Source organism: Pelobates fuscus, chromosome 8, assembly GCF_036172605.1.
Source record: "Pelobates fuscus isolate aPelFus1 chromosome 8, aPelFus1.pri, whole genome shotgun sequence".
NCBI lineage: Eukaryota > Metazoa > Chordata > Amphibia > Anura > Pelobatidae > Pelobates > Pelobates fuscus.
This window is the reverse complement of record NC_086324.1, coordinates 141,315,620-141,334,871: the sequence shown is the minus strand read 5'-3', so window position 1 is coordinate 141,334,871 and position 19,252 is coordinate 141,315,620. Positions and strand designations below refer to the sequence as shown.

Sequence of the window (19,252 nt, the reverse complement as noted above, 5' to 3'; positions counted from 1 at the left end):
TACACACATTCTAATTTACTTCCACCATACACACCACATTCAGTCCTGCATCATTGTCAACGGACTAGGTAGGGCGTGGGCGGGCCCGGGAGGGAGGGGGGGCCCAGACCTTGTGCTTTGTCAGGGGCCCCAAAATTTCTGATGGCAGCCCTGGGCGTCTGTACAGGATGGCTGCCAGGCTCCGCCCCCCCACACACAATATTACATTATTTTAAAAGCGCATACAAAAATATTAAATTGGGTCATACTTAGTCCTGCTGGCATAGACATCTAACATGAAGCATAAGAGAGTCCTTTACCTAAGCAATGTCTGAATGTGGGAGGGTTTAAATAGCTCTCCAAACTTAGAGACAGATCTCTCCACTTTGGAGAGTCACATCACTAGTGATCAGACAACAAATTATTACCCGGGGACAATGCTAGTAGTAAACATTAAGCTATCCAATAACAGAAAAACAACACAGTCTGTTATTCTGTCACAATGACAAACTGCAAAAAGCACAAAAAAAATAAAAATTATTCATGCAATCATAGGACACAGCACTCAAATATGCTACTGAGTGCAACATTGAGAGAGTTAAACAACTAATTATGACAGGCGCTGGCAGTCAATCCATTTGGGATGTATTACCCTAAAATTACTTTGAAGGCGAGTCTCATAAAAGTAAATGTAAACTTGCAAATCTGCATTCTACCGGGTCACAATATAATTTAAATATACCTTCCACATGCACATACAGAAACAAACAAAAATAAATAAAGAGTTAAGATCTATAGTAACAGAAGGTATAGCTGACTCACTGGAAGGGTTTATTGAAGTCCCAGAACTAGTATAAGTATGATGAATTTAAAATAAAAATAATAGCCTGTAAAAAGCAGGTGATGCCAGCAGCCACTGTTTGCTGGGTACTAGGCCGTGTTTTGGTTTACACACCGGTTTCTCAACATTAAATAATATGTTGGTTTTTATTTATTTATTTTTCATTTAAGTGCATGTGCACTTAACTTATATTAAAAAAATAATAATAATAATAAAAAAAAGTGTACAAACAGAAGGGAGATTTGCTTATCAGAGCTTGCAATCAAATGCACACAAACAGCAGCAAGCCTCTGTATTTGGGCTATTTGATGAATAAGTTTACAAAAGGCGTTAAGCTAGGAAAAACAAACAGAAGTCAGATATTTTTACATAGGGATCTTGCAGACTTCGTGTAAAATGTAGCTTTCTCTTTGAACTCCCACGTAGACATACACACACACACACACACACACACACACACACACACATATATATATATATATATATATTAAAATATACTCTGCTTAAAATTTTTCTCCGCCAGAGGTGTGTCAAAGACAATGTATCGTTGACCAATTTTAACACTCAAAAAGGTCTGCTATAAAAACAACTATGTATAATATGTGACAAATTTAATATTAACAAATAGGACGTTCAAGTAAAACATTGCAAGATGTAACTTACAAAGCAAAGAATATTTTCTGATTTCATTAAGAAAAAAAAGTGGTAATCTATATCTCGTTATATCTCGAATTTTACATATGATTAAAAAACAAAATGCAAGAACAGTGTCAAATTAGAAATATGGATGTCTATTTTTCTTTACTCATTGAGATTAAACATGCACAGTGAACAGGCTATCAGTATAGCAGGGGTTGGCAACTTTCAGCACTGCAGATGTTGTGAACTACATCTACCATCATGCTCTAACAGCCATAATCCTGGCAAAGCATCATGGGAGATGTAGTCCACAACATCTGGAGTGCTGAAGGTTGCCTATACCACTCAAGTAATCTCATCTCTTTAGTCAAACGAGGTAGAGAAACTTTATGTTAAAAAAAAAAAAAAGGCTCATCCATTGCTCCCATATTCCTTACGCCATGTGTCACATTCAGTCACTACACAAATAAAACAGCTAGTAACCATTTGAAAAAAAGTTTTCAAAAATATTCCAGTAAAATTATGCATGAAACACACAAGACTACATGATGATATTGCTTTGGTGTGGCATTAATAGATCTACTAACACAGTGTCATTAAAAGCAAAGGCCTTAATATTACCAATCATTCAAAAGTCAGATTTCTGAATTTTAACACACAAATATAAACAGTCTACCACTTCTGGTTCTTAAAAGTAGACAAAAGTAATTAGGACTACTAATAATTCTGTCACCACTGTATGAGGGTTCTATTGGTTCCTCTGAAGTGGTTTGCTGAGCAGCTGAGTAGGAGAAAGCTAGTGCCACCTATATCCCTACTCTTTGATGCCACCTATTGTTACTTTGAAAACAGCTCCTATGAAATTGTGACAAAAACTATAATTTCCATGTCACCAGCACCCAACTATTGCTCTTGGGTACCCTGATTTCTAAACTATGAAACCCCCATAATTTAATACTTCGCCAGTAACCATCATTACCCCTATATAAACATCTAGCACACCTTGTGTAATCACAGCTTGTGATTGTGTCATTTAAAAAGCTGGTACAGTAATCTCATAAAGCAGTGTTGTTTAATGAGCTTGTAATCTCCCAGTGCTGTTTAATCAGGGGTTACATTGTATCTCAGCGTTCCATCGATGGAATTCTATGGACACACAGCAGCCAGACAGGAAGGAATGATCTGGTTTACCTTATACGTGTTCTCGGTGATCCTGGCCACTGACTCCGGGTCCCGGGACATGGCGATTACCGGCCACAGCCACAAAAGCAAGAACTCTCTCCCAGGCTTATCCCGGTCCTGGCACCGCTCTCTCCCCGGCTGGTTAAGGTCCTGGCACCGCTCTATCCCCGGCTGGAACTGCTACCAGTCTCTCCCAGCTTATCTCCCGGTCCCGGTGCTGCCGGTATCCTGTAAAGTCCAGCCCAGGCTCAGTGCGCTCAGTGCGGGCTCTCCCCGGAGCATACACCCAACTGTCAAAACTTGTGGGACCGGCAGGGAGAAGAAGGTGGGGCCGCTGAGATCAGCAGCAGGACCCGGGGAGGATCGCACCTGCGTGGACTGGAGGGGGAGGCGGTGGGAAGGGCAGCACTGACACTGGGAGAGAGGACGGACTGAACCTGCAGGAGGGTGGAGGAAGCTCAACCTGGGAGAGATAGGAGGGAGCTCCACCTGAGAGAGAGAGATAGGAGGGAGCTCCACCTGAGAGAGGGAGGAGGGACCTTGACCTGAGAGAGAGATAGGAGGGAGCTCCACCTGAGAGAGGGAGGAGGGACCTTGACCTGAGAGAGAGATAGGAGGGAGCTCCACCTGAGAGAGATAGGAGGGAACTCAACCTCAGAGAGACAGGAGCGAGCTCCACCTGAGAGAAAGAGAGAGGTGGCAGCTCAACCTGAGAAAGATAGGCGAGAGCTCCACCTGAGGTTGTGATAGGAGGAGCTCAACCTGAGGAAAATAGAGAGATAGGATGCAGCTCAAATTTTAGAGTGACTTGAGAGAGATAGGAGAGAGCTCCACCTGAGAAAGAGGTGAAAGCTCAATTCAGGGCTGCCATCAGAAATTTTAGGGCCCCTGGGTCCATCCACAGGTCCTACCCCCAGAGTCCTCCCACAGCGCCTAACCTTAATCTGCACACAAGGATCAAGTGTGTGTATACTGAGTGTGGTGTGTGTATAGTGGATGTAGAATGTGTGTAGTGGATGTGGTATGTGTGTCATGGATGCAGTGTGTATAGTGAATGCAGATCTAATAAATGTTTGTATGTATTAGATGAAGAGTTCTTTGTGTAGTGGAGTTAGGTGTGTACAGTGAATGCAGAGTGTATGTAGTGAGTGTATAGTGAATGCAGTATATGTGTAGTGAGTGCAGAGTGTGTATAGTGAATGGAGTGTGTTTGTAGTGAGTGCAGAGTGTACAGGTGATACTTGAAAAATTAGAATAATCGTGCAAAAGTTAATTTATTTCAGTAATGCAACGTAAAAGGGGAAACTAATATATGAGATAGACGCATTACTTGCAAAGCAAGATAGTTCAAGCCGTGATTTGTCATAAGTGTGATGATTATGGCTTACAGCTCGTGAAAACCCCAAATCCACAATCTCAGTAAATTAGAATATTGTGAAAAGGTGCAATATTCTAGGCTCACAGTGTCCCCACTCTAATCAGCTAAGTAAGCCATAACACCTGCAAAGGGTTTCTGAGCCTTTAAATGGTCTCTCAGTCTGGTACAGTAGGAATCACAATCATGGGGAAGACTGCTGACCTGACAGTTGTGCAGAAAACCATCATTGACACCCTCTATAAGGAGGGAAAGCCTCAAAAGGTAATTGCGAAGGAAGTTGGATGTTCCCAAAGTGCTGTATCAAAGCACATTAATAGAAAGTTATGTTGAAGAAAAAGGTGCACAAGCAGGAGGGATGACCGCAGCCTGGAGAGGATAGTCAGGAAAAGGCCCAAAGTGTTGGGGACTTTCACAAGGAGTGGACTGAGGCTGGAGTCATCAAGAGCCACCACACACAGACGGACCCTGAACATGGGCTTCAGATGTCGTATTTCTCTTGTCAAGCCGCTCCTGAACAACATACAACGTCAGAAGCGTCTTACGTGGGCTAAAGAAAAACAGACCTGGTCTGTTGCTCAGTGGTCCAAAGTCCTCTTTTCTGATGAGAGCAACTTTTGCATCTCATTTGGAAACCAAGGACCCAGAGTCTGGCGAAAGAATTGGGAGGCACACACTGCAAGATGCCTAAAGTCCAGTGTGAAGTTTCCACAGTCTGTGTTGATTTGGGGAGCCATGTCATCTGCTGGTGTTGGTCCACTGTGCTTCATTAAGTCCAGGGTAAACGCAGCCGTCTACCTGAACCCCATAGAGAATCTATGGGGCATTGCCAAGAGAAAAATGAGACATGAGACCCAACAATGCAGAAGAGCTGAAGGCCGCTATTGAAGCATCCTGGTCTTCCATAACACCTCACAGTGCCAAAGGCTGATAGCTTCCATGCCACGCCTCATTGAGGCAGTAATTGCTGCAAAAGGGGCCCAAGCCAAGTACTGAGTCCATATGCATGCTTATACTTTTCAGAGGTCTGATATTGTTCTATGTACACTCCTTGTTTTAATGATTGCATGTAATATTCTAATTTACTGAGATTGTGGATTTGGGGTTTTCATGAGCTGTAAGCCATAATCATCGCACTTAGGACAAATCACGGCTTGAACTATCTTGCTTTGCATGTAATGCGTCTCTCTCATATATTAGTTTCCCCTTTTACGTCGCATTACTGAAATAAATGAACTTTTGCAAAATATTCTAATTTTTCGAGTATCACCTGTATATACTGAATGTAGTGAGTACAGAGTGTGTATACTGAATGTAGTGTGTGTGTGTGTGGTGCATGCAGAGTGTGAGCTTGTTTAAGGAAGCATTGTTTTACATTGAGAAAGACTTCCCAGTCGAAACGCGTCTGTTTCTGTTCCTGGAAGATTCCTTTATACAGGGAGTGCAGAATTATTAGGCAAGTTGTATTTTTGAGGATTAATTTTATTATTGAACAACAACCATGTTCTCAATGAACCCAAAAAACTCATTAATATCAAAGCTGAATATTTTTGGAAGCAGTTTTTAGTTTGTTTTTAGTTATAGCTATTTTAGGGGGATATCTGTGTGTGCAGGTGACTATTACTGTGCATAATTATTAGGCAACTTAACAAAAAACAAATATATACCCATTTCAATTATTTATTTTTACCAGTGAAACCAATATAACATCTCAACATTCACAAATATACATTTCTGACATTCAAAAACATAACAAAAACAAATCAGTGACCAATATAGCCACCGTTCTTTGCAAGGACACTCAAAAGCCTGCCATCCATGGATTCTGTCAATGTTTTGATCTGTTCACGATCAACATTGCGTGCAGCAGCAACCACAGCCTCCCAGACACTGTTCAGAGAGGTGTACTGTTTTCCCTCCTTGTAAATCTCACATTTGATGATGGACCACAGGTTCTCAATGGGGTTCAGATCAGGTGAACAAGGAGGCCATGTCATTAGATTTTCTTCTTTTATACCCTTTCTTGCCAGCCACGCTGTGGAGTACTTGGACGCGTGTGATGGAGCATTGTCCTGCATGAAAATCATGTTTTTCTTGAAGGATGCAGACTTCTTCCTGTACCACTGCTTGAAGAAGGTGTCTTCCAGAAACTGGGAGTTGAGCTTGACTCCATCCTCAACCCGAAAAGGCCCCACAAGCTCATCTTTGATGATACCAGCCCAAACCAGTACTCCACCTCCACCTTGCTGGCGTCTGAGTCGGACTGGAGCTCTCTGCCCTTTACCAATCCATCCATCTGGCCCATCAAGACTCACTCTCATTTCATCAGTCCATAAAACCTTAGAAAAATCAGTCTTGAGATATTTCTTGGCCCAGTCTTGACGTTTCAGCTTGTGTGTCTTGTTCAGTGGTGGTCGTCTTTCAGCCTTTTTTACCTTGGCCATGTCTCTGGGTATTGCACACCTTGTGCTTTCGGGCACTCCAGTGATGTTGCAGCTCTGAAATATGGCCAAACTGGTGGCAAGTGGCATCTTGGCAGCTGCACGCTTGACTTTTCTCAGTTCATGGGCAGTTATTTTGCGCCTTGGTTTCTCCACACGCTTCTTGCGACCCTGTTGACTATTTTGAATGAAACGCTTGATTGTTCGATGATCACGCTTCAGAAGCTTTGCAATTTTAAGAGTGCTGCATCCCTCTGCAAGATATCTCACTATTTTTAACTTTTCTGAGCCTGTCAAGTCCTTATTTTGACCCATTTTGCCAAAGGAAAGGAGGTTGCCTAATAATTATGCACACCTGATATAGGGTGTTGATGTCATTAGACCACACCCCTTCTCATTACAGAGATGCACATCACCTAATATGCTTAATTGGTAGTAGGCTTTCGAGCCTATACAGCTTGGAGTAAGACAACATGCATAAAGAGGATGATGTGGTCAAAATACTCATTTGCCTAATAATTCTGCACGCAGTGTATTTTGTTTTAATAAATTTCATTTTTATATCTTCACCTGCTGCTGAGACTCTATCTGCCTCCGTGGTCCATCTGGTTCCAGTGGTCCATGGGAATTTAAGTCTAGCCTGTATAGGCACCTTTTGGGCTTCATATACAGAGCCTGGCACGGCTCTGAAATCTGTGAGTTGTACTATTTACCCACATCCACTTATTTTGATCTATACAGTGCACACTATGTTTTGTGTTATTGTTGTTTTTTTAGGTTGTGTAAAGATTACCCTGCCAACCATCCATCCATATACATAAGTATCTGTTTTTTCATATTTTGTGCTTGAAGGGTTCACTTCAGCAGGATCGTCAGGGAATAGCCGAGGTCAAAGGATGCCAGAGGTCAGGAACAAACAAAGTCAGAAGCCGGGGTCAATAACGAGTAGTAAATCAGACGACAGGAACACTGATACAAAACACACAACAGGATCAAAGACTTGACACTGAGCACAGGGCGAGGCTGGATTTAAATACCCTGCTGACAACTGATCAGGAACAGGTGAAACACAGCCAAGTCAAGGTGCAGCCCCCAGTGTAGTATCCATGCCAGGATGAACAGGACCAGAAACAGTAGTCACTGTAAAAAGCTGCTGTGGCTCAGAAGTAGCAAGCAGGACCAGGACTGAGAAGTTCCCCGGTTCAAGTCCCCTGTTGTCCCCTGTTGGGAACTCCAGGAGCAACCACGTCTGGCTGTCTGTCTAACTGGTGAGAACCGTGACAGGTAGCCAGTTGCTGCACACTGCAGGGCTTGTGAGAGTTAAACAGGAGCAGGAAAGGGCCGAGTGTGCAGGTAGCTGGGGCCCACAGTGCACATATATATAGCAAGAATCACTATATATATATATATATATGTGCACATAGGGAATGTGGGACCCAGGAGCAGTCTGGGACCCCAGGACCACCATGCACATGACAACCGTCATGGTTGTCATACCCTGATGGCGGACCTGGCTCAACCTGAGAGAGAGGGTGATAGGAGGGTGCTCAACCTTAGTGAGTCAGCGCAAGAGGTGGTGTAGCACAATTCGAGATTGAAGAGAACCTGAGATGGAGAGAGGAGGGAGCTCAACCTGGGTAAGAGAGAGGAGGGAGCTCAACCTGGGTAAGAGAGAGGAGGGAGCTCAACCTGGGATAGAGAGAGGAAGGAGCTCAACTTGGGATAGAGAGAGGAAGGGGCTCAACCAGGGATAGACAGAGGAGGGAGCTCAATCTGGGATAGAGACAGGAAGGAGCTCAACCTGGAATAAAGTAGGGAGCGATCTCAACCTGGATATAGAGTTCATCCTGACAGAGACAGAGGGAGAAGCTCAGACTGAAAGAGAGTGAAAGAGGAAGATGCATACGAAGTATCTCAGACTGACCAATAATGTCACCATTGACACCACCAGCAACTGAGGAAGCCCAGGACTTGGGCGAAACGCGTTTTGCAAGTTTTTTACCCCCACAGAGGACTTATTCATGTTACCACAGTCTTAGTGGATTTTATTAAGTTTGTTTTTTGTTTTGTTTTTATTATAAATTGCTATATACCTGCATTTTATTTATCACTATTAAAAGGATTTAGTCCCTAACATTTTGTTGGTGTGGACATCCCTCCTTGAGACCTGCGAAGCACTATTTGCACTTTGGAAGGGAGTGGGATCCCTTCTAATTATCCCACAGGCGTCTGGACTGAGCCATTTCCAATTGGCTCCCTACTTGTGAGCAGTGGTGTATCCTGGTTTTGTGCTGCCCTAGGCAGCACAAAACTCAGGCGCCCCCCGCGCGCCACCCCCACCCAACCTTTACCCCACCCTGCATTCTAAATACACACACACACATTCACTGACAGATACGCATACACTAACTAACAGAAACACACACTCGCTAACAGAAACACACACACTAACAGACAAACTCACACTCTGTAACAGACAAACACACACACTAACAGACACACACTAACAGACACACACTCACTCACTAGCAGACACAAACTAGCAGACACACACACTCACTAACATACACACACACTCACAGGCAAACACACACCCTAACAGACACACACAGTCAGACACACACACACACACACACACTCACAGGCAAACACACTAACAGACACCCACACACACACTAACAGACACACACACACACACACGCACTAACAGACACACACACACACACACACACTCACTAAGACACACACTCACTAACAGACACACACTCACTAACACACACACACACACTCACACTCACTAACAGACACACACACACTCACACTCACTAACAGACACACTCACACTCACTAACAGACACACACACACTCACACTCACTCACATTAACACTTTTCTTTTTTTTCCACTTTAACCCCCCCAGCCTCCTTACCTTTGGGAATGCTGGGGGGGGGGGGGGGGTCATCTTTCTCCCTGGTGGTCCAGTGGCTGCTGGGTGGTTGGGCGGCACTGCTGGGCGGGCGGCGAGGGAGCACTTCCTCTGAGCTGTCTGCTCAGCTCCCTCGCGCGCCGCACAGTGAGGCTGGGAGGCGGAGCCGGAATATGACGTCATATTCCGGCTCCCAGCCTCACTCTGCGGCTGGCGAGGGAGCTGAGCAGACAGTTCAGGGGAAGTGCTCCCTCGCCGGCCGGCCGCTCGCCCGCCAGGCAGTGCCGCCCGATCGCCCAGCAGCCCGCCGGCATGTCTGTTAGCCGCAAGGCTAACAAGACATTTGCCTTGGGCATTTGGGGGCGGCTTTTTTTGCCGCCCCCTGGAAAATGCCGCCCAAGGCAAATGCCTTGTTTGCCTCGCGGCTAATACGCCCCTGCTTGTGAGTACTGAATCACACATTTTACGTTGTTTTAATTTATACTGTATGATATTGCACTAGGTGCTTGTATACTATTTTATCTCCACAGCTATTCCACTTGTCTCCATACCATCATCTTTTACCCTGAACCGAACCATTCCACCCATTGTATGTATATTATTTGATGTGATTTTTAGTGTGGATAGAGAGGTTACCACACGGGTGTTTTGAGTGTTTTGGTATCTATTTGGGTAGCACGCTGTGACTCTATATTTTTATTTCATACAGTAAAGGATGAGACTATATTTAAAAGAAGGAGAACTACCACAACAAGAGGACAAATTAGAGGGGGAAAGGTTTAAAAACAATATCAGGAAGTATTACTTTACTGAGAGGGTAGTGGACGCATGGAATAGCTTTCTAGCGGAAGTGGTAGAGGTTAACACAGTAAAGGAATTTAAGCATGCGTGGCATAGGCATAAGGCAATCCTAACTATAAGATAAGGCCACGGACTAATGAAAGTATTCAGAAAATTGGGCAGACTAGTTGGTTCTTATCTGTCATCACATTCTGTGTTCCTATCCAACTGTATGGTAGAGAAATATGGGGTCTGTAACTTATCGAAATCTCAAAACATGGGACACAGGTTTCACTGAGATAAGTCTCTTAGAATTCTGCAAGTACATATTCCAAAGGTATTGCAAAGGTTGTAAAGATGGAGCAGGAAAGTCAACAAAATTAGCAATCTACCACTCCTTACAACTTACAAACAAAGACAGTCAGATACGGAAAAACATGGCAACTGAGAGCAATACAACTGTGCCAACAATGAGGCAGTCATAGAAGATGAGAAACACTTATTATTAAAGTAAGTACTCCAGTGAGAGAATTAACTGTTTTCAAAACCAACCTACCTGATGTCTATCTACGAGGAAGCAAAATTAAAACGGGCCTTGTAGAAAATGACATTTACATCAATACACCAAAACCACATATAAATAAAGTTCATATATTAAACCCGTAAATGTAACCTTAGGTATACTGACCAAAAGCGGAGGACCAAGGAAAACCCCAGACATTTAGGCTAGGGGCCTTCCTAAAAAGATCACTTTGGGAGTTTTCGTTGGTCCTCGGCCTCTGGTCAGTATACCTAAGATTACATTTACGGGTTTAATATACGCACTTATTTATCCGTGGTTTTGGTGTATTAATGTTAATGTCATGCACTTTACATATGATGTATTGTAGACTGACTATATGTCATGTGAATAAAATCTATATTTTGCATAACCTGGCGTGCTATGGGTTTCTTGTAATGGGTGTTATTTGTCCTGGTGTGGTAACCGGCTTTTTTCCTGTTTAGCACCTTTATGCGCATGCTCCACTAAATAACCCCAACAGTGGTGCGCTTGCTATATTTTACTCTCGGAGAAAATGAACACACAGGCCAATCTGCAGCCAACTCCATCACTCCACGTCATAACATGAGATATGCCACATGACCCCTAAAAAGACTGACATCTTCATTTTATAGAGCTCAGGCTAAGGGAGGAGGGACCGCATACTGAAGGTGAGAGAGGATGGTGGTCAATCTGAAAGAGAGAGAGGGAATAAAGCTCACCCTGAAAAAGAGAGGAGAGTGGAGCGAGCTCAGCCTCTGAAAAGGGTGGGGATGACACCATAGCAGGGGGTGGGGATGGTGACACCCAGTGCAGATCCTTAGCCTCTTAGCCCCACAGGCAGCCTGAAGCTCAGGATCTCAAGTTCTGTACTGTTCTTCGTTCCCAGTCTGCAATGAGAGTTTTGGTTGGAAGCTGCTGAGACTCGTGGAGCAGACTAGGTAGAAAGGGCAGTACAGAGCTCTAGGAGGGAGAGGAGTCCAGATAGGTGCAGATAGGTCGAATGGCAGATAGGTGGAATGGCTCCTGCGAGTTCTGGACCACTCAAGGCGTTGATGCGGTTTTCTACGGCAAAGCTCTGTGACTATGAGTCTGGAGCTAGTGAGAGCCATTACACCAGGTTTGAACCAGGCAGAGGGTACCCAGCAGAAGCTCTCCACAATGGACCACCAGAGATAGGCGTAAGCCCCTCCCTGGCTTAAAGTAATAAGAGTGGAGGAGGGGGGACTTTAATTTTGTTTTAGTAATAATAATACAAATAATAATATATATATTTTGTATAGTAATGCTAATTAAATGATCCCACACTGGATTCCTTGCAAACACACTCTACTAGTGCCTGCACATTCAGTGACTTATATGTGAATTACGATTTGTAACTTTAGTTCAAAAAACATTACTAAGGATTCTGTCTGGTATTGGAGGAGGTCCATGGAGGTGTAACATAATGCGGAACCGCACCAGGTGCCACCACTGGGTGGGAGTTCAACTTGAGAGAGAAATGGATGAGGAAACTCAACCTAAAGGAAAGAGAGACAGGGACTTTAACTTGAAAAAGAGAAAGATACCCCTAAATTCATCTTATAGGCTGGTCTGGGTGCAGTGGCCTTGTGGTTTTAACTCTTCAATGTAACACAATGTTTATTTTGTAGGGTTAAACACACCTTAAGTGTCTGTCACACTAGCAGACACTAGAGTCACGTCCACTGCAACAACTGAGTGAAACTCAGTCATGTGATGTTTGATGTTGATGACGTCACACGTCATCAAATGCAGTTCATAAAAAATAAATGAATTAAATGCTTTCCAATGAGAAGCATTTGATTGAACATGCACATGGCATTTGCCATGCACACACATCCCATTCCCAATGCTCCTCTAGGAGAAGCGTTGGATTGTCTGTCTCATCAAGGAAGCAAAGCCTCCATGATGACAAAAAGTAAAGTAAAGTAAAACTGTTTTTTTGTTTACAACTTTTATTGCTCATGGAGTGGACCCAAACTCTAATTAGGGATTAGAGCACTATAGCGTTAGGAATGCAGGTTTGCATTCCTAGAATTATAGTGTTCCTTTAAAGGTGAGATTGCTCAGGGGACTCCAGGCTCCGTAATAACTTCATTGAGATAAAGTTGTTATGGTAGCTAGAGTGGTCTTGTAAGTTACAGATTTTAAAATAACAAAAAAAAATAATAAAGTGTAGGTCCGAGAAGAACAATACAGAAAATTGTGTAATTTAATCACTGGAGTGTCCAGTGATGTGCTTGCATTGTGGGGGCACGAGCAAACTGATCCAGGACAGCAGGATAGGACCCCAAAATTGGAATGATCCCACCACATTCACAAGTGTTGAGATGTACTGTGAAGTCACCAGAAGGTCCACAATAGTGGTTGTCAAAAGTAGCAAACTCTGTGCAGTAATCTCAGACAGACTGAAACCAGAAATTAATATTAATGCTTGTATACTATTACCTTATTGGATACCACGCTGCATAAATACTCTCTAAAAATAATCCAAATTAATTATTGTTCTTGCTGAGCTATTTTTGCCTAACATTTAGGATTTCCCTGGTTAATTTTTCAGAATTCCAGGCTTAGAAAACAAACTTCATTGTCTTAATGGAAATATGATTAAAAAAAAATGTGCTCATTTTATGTAACTTATAGCTAGTACTTTTTCTGTTCTGTTTAACATTTCCATAAATCGTTGGCAAACCTTTGGAAAAATGTTGCCGACAGTACTGGTTAGGCTCATATAAAGACTTATTCAGTAGCAAGAGACACATTTTCCACTTCGGATAAATGTATTGAACTCTATGAGTGCACGTTTGGCTTATTTGGCTCTGTTTATTAGAGTTTCACTTAGCTTCAGGAAAAATGAGTCATTGTGTCTGGTACAAGCTGTGCCCTCCTATTGCTAAATTAACCTAGTTAGTGTTAAAGGGACACTATAGTCACCAGAACAACTACAGCTTAATGTAGTTGTTACGGCAAGTATAGTCAGTCCCTGCAGGCATTTTCACGTAAACACTGCCTTTTCAGAGAAAAGGCAGTGTTTAAATTACTGCCTAGGGACACCTTCAGTGGCAGTCACTCAGACAGTCACTCAGTCACTCAGTGATGCACAACGCACAGCATGGAGACTCTGAACGCTCCCCATAGAGATGCATTGATTCAATGCATCTCTATGACGAGATGCTGATTGGCCAGCATGGCGTTTTGATGCACATTTGCAATTATTTCAGCCAAGTAGGTAGAAAGGGGGCAAAGCCAGCACAGGCGAACCCTGTGGCACTGGAATAAAGGTGAGGAATATCATCTTTTACATAGTTTACAGGGAGGCCAGGGGACTACATTGTATTTTTAGGGCTATAGTGATACTAATACATGTTTGTTTATAGTGTTTCTTTAAATAAATGAAAATGGCATCCAGTCAGATGCTTTAAAGGCCTCTGTGTGAGTGGCCATTGTAGCGGTTAGAATGCCATCAGTCTGGTCCCTATTTAGACAGTGGCAATAGGCTAAGCATGTCAGTGGAAAAGGTTTAACCCAAAACCAAGGGTTGACACCCACAGCCAAACACTATGACCACTACAATGGTATGTTGTGGTCAGGTCTGGACAGAGGGTATATGCATCCAGAGAGCATGGTAGTCTGTGGCAGTAAATAAATTCAGCAGTCGTACATGTGATGTGAAGATGATGTCACAGTTTTCGTTTTAATTAACAGTTTAAAGTTACATGAAGTTGACATTTCATCAAAACCTGAATTCACCTTTTGATGCCTCCCAAGTGCCTATCTTTAGTGGGAATCTTTAATAATTATTATGTGCCCACCTACCTTTATCCCTCTTTTCCCTCCTACTGTCTATCTTTTCCTAGAACGTTTTAGATATTTAGTGTGCTTGATTGTATTAACAGAGTTTAACAGCAATAAACCTCACACACTCTATTTAACATACCATAAATGTGTGTAAATAACATACTTTGACCTTGTATATTGGTACCTTAGTCACACTTAAAGTCACACTCCTGAAAATAAACTTATCCATGTTTTGTGATTTGGAATGTTGGAAGGAATGCTTTTTCAAGATCTAGAGATAATCTATGAGCTTGATTACGACCTTTGTTGTAAATAGCTGTCGTAAGCTGCCACTTAAATAGCTTATAGTTTATTGCTCTAGCTATCAATTCAGATACCAACCATTCACATATTAGCAACTTGCTGGCAAAGCACAGGAACACCCATCTGAGCATGCGTTGTGCACCCTGTGTGGCAAGCAGCAACAAGCAAGTAGTGATTGGCCTGTAAGAGAGAACTGGAACCATTTTTTTTGTTTAATAGTATATACAGGGATTTATCTGTCATACCTTTACACTAGGCCAGACGCTGCTGTTACCTTATTTTGGTTAGTGGGAGCTGGTGATGTATAGAGACAAGGCTGGGAACCAGTTGGAAAGCAGACGCTAAGAAAATAATTGGAACCTTTAGTCACTACTTGGGCAATATTTTTCAGTAGTGGCCTCTGGTAACTCGCTGTCAATACTCTTCTAATTTTGGAGTTGATTACCAGCTGCTACTCCCTAACACTAGCGGGGGGGGGGGGGGGGGGGCAGGTACCTTTTGGCATATGGGTTAGTGCAAATTAATAGCATTTTTCTTTGTGCACAACACTCATAGACCTCAGTGTAAACGATCCTACCTACCTATATATATATATAGGTACAGATCTGACAGATAAGGAATGCTGGTTGTCCGAGGCGTGCAATCATATACAGCGCTATGGAATTTGCTGGTGCTATATAAATAATAAAATAATAATAATATCCCTGTGATCTTCATCAGTAAGACCTGCATAGTATGGAGGAACATTCACAGAAATCCATGGTTTCACTGTTTCATCCCCTCTACAGCCACTCACCTCTTTTACAATCAGGTTTTAAATTCCCTACAGTTCACCCCTTTGGGTATACCTATATACAAACATAGACATGGCCTCATGTGTACACATCCACAATTTTGTTTTCCATTCTAGGAATACAAGCCGCCACTATAATATTCTGTATTGCCTTACTCTTGGCTATCTATGTGATGCACATGGCCACGGATAGATTTTGAAAACTTACACACTTCATATTATTTAAATCAATGAAATTTAGGGTGTTCAGAAATGTTTGATATTGGCAAATGTTTGACCACAGGTGAACCCATAATAAGTTTCTTTGCTGAATCTCATGCTAATCTCATGCTGATGTGATGTGCTCTTTTGAAGCCCGGCTATAGTTGTGCTCGCTCTGGCACACTCAATAGCTCCCAACATTCTGAGAAATGCAGTTTGTGATAGGTGGATAGACGTAAAAGACTACACCACTGAAGGGCCCTGTTTGGCTCCGAGCTTGCAGGACCTTGTAGAGAAGCACTTTCTGCAGGGTCCTAGTGTCCATTCACAGCACGAGAACATCTTATGTGCTGCCCAGGGCAGTTGCCTGGTGTTCCCAGATGACACTAGGAATCTAAATTATGTCAGGAAATCGGGACTGTAAGGGAGCCTGCCCTGTTAATCTCCAGAAACACACCATCCATGTATGTAGGCAGATGAAGGCTTTTGAGGGTGCTTTTAAGCTTCCAAGTCTTTGCTAATGATTATGCTCTATTTCTCTTTGTTATGCTGGAGATACATAATATGCATCATGACCTTGCCATGATCAAACACGTTTACCATCTGTGAAGATTTGAGGTAAGTGGATATATATATATATATATATATATATATATATATATTGTTAGGCGTCTTTCCCAAGGTAAGGTGGTTTGATTGGGATTCAAATCCAGCATTCCCAGGTTTTACTGCTCTAATCAACTGATATCTATCAATCTATCTTTGAGCCACTAAAGGCACTCTCATGGGTTTGGTCCTGCAAAGAGTGCAGCATTGACATTCTGTGCTTCCACTGAATTGCGAGGAATTGTCCAACACTCTCCATAGAGATGCACTGCTTCAAAGCATCTATGTGAGGATGCTGATTGGCATGATTGCAGTGCATATGTCAGGATCCCGCGGGCGGCTGCAAGGGGAGGCTGCAGTCCGCTCGCGGCACTCACCCTCCAGCCGTCCGCGGCCCCCTTCCCGGTGTACGCTCGGCGGGTGGCATCCTCCCAGCCTCGGATGCCGCCCGCGTCTTCCTCTCCGTCCCCCAGCGGCAGCATGCATGACGCTGCACGCTGGGAGACCGCCCAGTTTTGTAAACGCCGGGGTCAGCCACCTGACCCGGCGTTAAAGGCACAGTGCCTCAATCACAGTGGGAGGTATAGATATCTCCCACGTGTGATTGTTAATTCTGATTGGAAATTATCCAATCAGAATTAAGCAATGGGTTTAAATACTTAGCTTTTCTGTCTCTCTCTGCCCTGTTGTGGTCTTTGCTTGCTAGTATTGCTGTTCTATTTGTGGTTCTCTCTGGTTACGTACTCTCTGGCTTGTGTATCCGACTTTGCGACTTTCTCCTACCCTTTGACCTCGGCTTGTCTCTCGTTATTCTGTCTTCTGGTTCCCCTTACTCGGCTTGTCTCCTGACTATTCTTTGTGTGCTTAGGTCTAAGTCCGGTACTGCACTTTTTCTCTGTGTGTGTGTTAGCGCGTTTGGTTCCCGGAATCGTGACAGCATGTGGGAAAGCAAGGGAAGGAGTTGCGGCTGGGGCAATAATCCAAATAATCCAAATAGCTAGTATAAGACTTTAACAGCAGGAACAGGAACACATGTTTGAGAGCGTTCCTTTAATATGATTACAGAATGTAGTTGCTGATAATCTCACACAATCGGTATCAGTTTCTCTTTTAGTGCTGGGAAGGTTATTGGGACTAAGAACAAAACTAGCTAGGGCAGTTTCCTTGAAAACACGTGTTTTCTCGGAATAGTATGTAAAATAAATAATACATAAACGATGTGGGTAATGTAGAAAGATAGAATCCAGAAAAGAAACTATGTCAACCAATCCAAACTCATTGGGTTGGGGACATAGAGGTCAGTGTGGTGGTACCAGATCCACCAAAGGGCTTGGACCCTAAAATGCGATATGTACAAACAAAGGGAGAGTACACCCCAAAAGAGGGGGGAAACTCTATACTGGTAAATAAAGGGGGAGGGGGTTTATATTAACAGCTAGTTTAAGCAAGTTATTTAGCTGTTAATATATATAATCCCCCCCCTCTAACTCTTTATATACCAGAATAGAGTCGCCCCCCAACCACCCCTTTAAGGGTGTACTCTCCCTTTGTTTGAACATTATGTAGAAAGATACCTGGTGAGATAGCTTAATAGGTTAATTCACAAACCTTATAATGTACAAACTTCATGATTACGGCGTAGACTCTAGTACTGGTGCGGCCAATGACGCTTTTTATTTTCTGCGAGCGATTACATTTTAGTAATTGTGTGTGATTTGCTCTCAGCATTAGCTATATGACAGAATATCTAGGTGCGAATTGTCAGGAATTCAAAGTGTATTTGACATTTTTTACCTAAACAGCGAAACTGAAAATAGAACTGCGGTGAACTGAATATGGAATGATATGATTTAAGATGAAATAATCAAGCTATGATTACAGATAATTTGGAGGATCTTTATAAATCAGCACTTTTTTGGCTGAAATGTACAATTATGTATTTTTAATTGATTATAATTTATTATTTTAATGAATAGATGCTTTCCAATTCATCTGTTGTGTCCTAATAATTGAAATTCATTTTGAATTCCCCAAAATTCGCACTTTAGTAAACAACATCCTGATCATAGTGTTTCTGTATAGGGCCTTACAGTGTGTTTAATGTTTACATGTTTATTTACTAAATTGAGAATTCAAGATTAATTCAAATTGAATTTCATATTTAGGGCAAACTTGGCCGAACGGAAATCATTGCTGACTTTTACTGACTTTTTAATTTCTCCTATTTTGACCTTAAATTTGAATTCTCTTTTAGTAAATAACCTTGTTAGAGTACTAACTGTTTGGGAAAAAAAACTTACCTTCAATGCAACTACAATTATTGTCAGCCGTCAATATCTATGGGCTGCCACTGTCTCTGAGCTCTATTAGTTATTAATATCAACTCCAGTTTGTGTTGTAATTATTAGCACACAGAGCAGTAGTTTATTTTAACCTTTTTACAGGCTTTTCGGTAATTTTAAAGACAGACCGTACATTTTATCTATGCTCTGTCAGACAGAGTAAACTGCGTTTCGTCATGCAGCCTCTGTTACATCTGGTAGTATTCTAAAAATACTTACTAAAGCCTTAAAATGAATGAGTCACTGTGTTAACCAAACCCACACATAGGTTCCAACACGGACTAGACAGTGAAGCAATAGAAATGTCAAAGTCTATGCACAGGGTGTGTTTGTATCTTAAACTGTGACGTTTGCAAGACAAAGGGAGTGCAGTTTGAAGATACTTTAGCTACGCACACTGCAAGAGTCTTAATAATGATATTCAATAAGGAAATTGATAGAGAGAGCCTATGACTCAGTGCCACATCTTTACGTACAGGAGAAAT

General features: G+C 42.5%; 1 protein-coding gene across 2 annotated transcripts in view; it reads right to left on the bottom strand.

Moving 5' to 3' along the window:
• BAIAP2L1 (BAR/IMD domain containing adaptor protein 2 like 1) overlaps positions 1–3,115 on the bottom strand; it is a 133,959-nt gene extending 130,844 nt beyond the window's left edge. Inside the window, exon 1 of one of the 2 annotated variants that reach the window (XM_063430370.1) lies at positions 2,651–3,115. In XM_063430370.1, coding sequence (XP_063286440.1) covers positions 2,651–2,701 — 51 coding nt within the window. In that variant the 5' untranslated portion in view covers positions 2,702–3,115. The remainder of the gene's footprint in view (positions 1–2,650) is intronic. The other variant, XM_063430369.1, reaches the window with a different exon arrangement.
• Between the last annotated feature and the right edge of the window lie 16,137 nt (positions 3,116–19,252).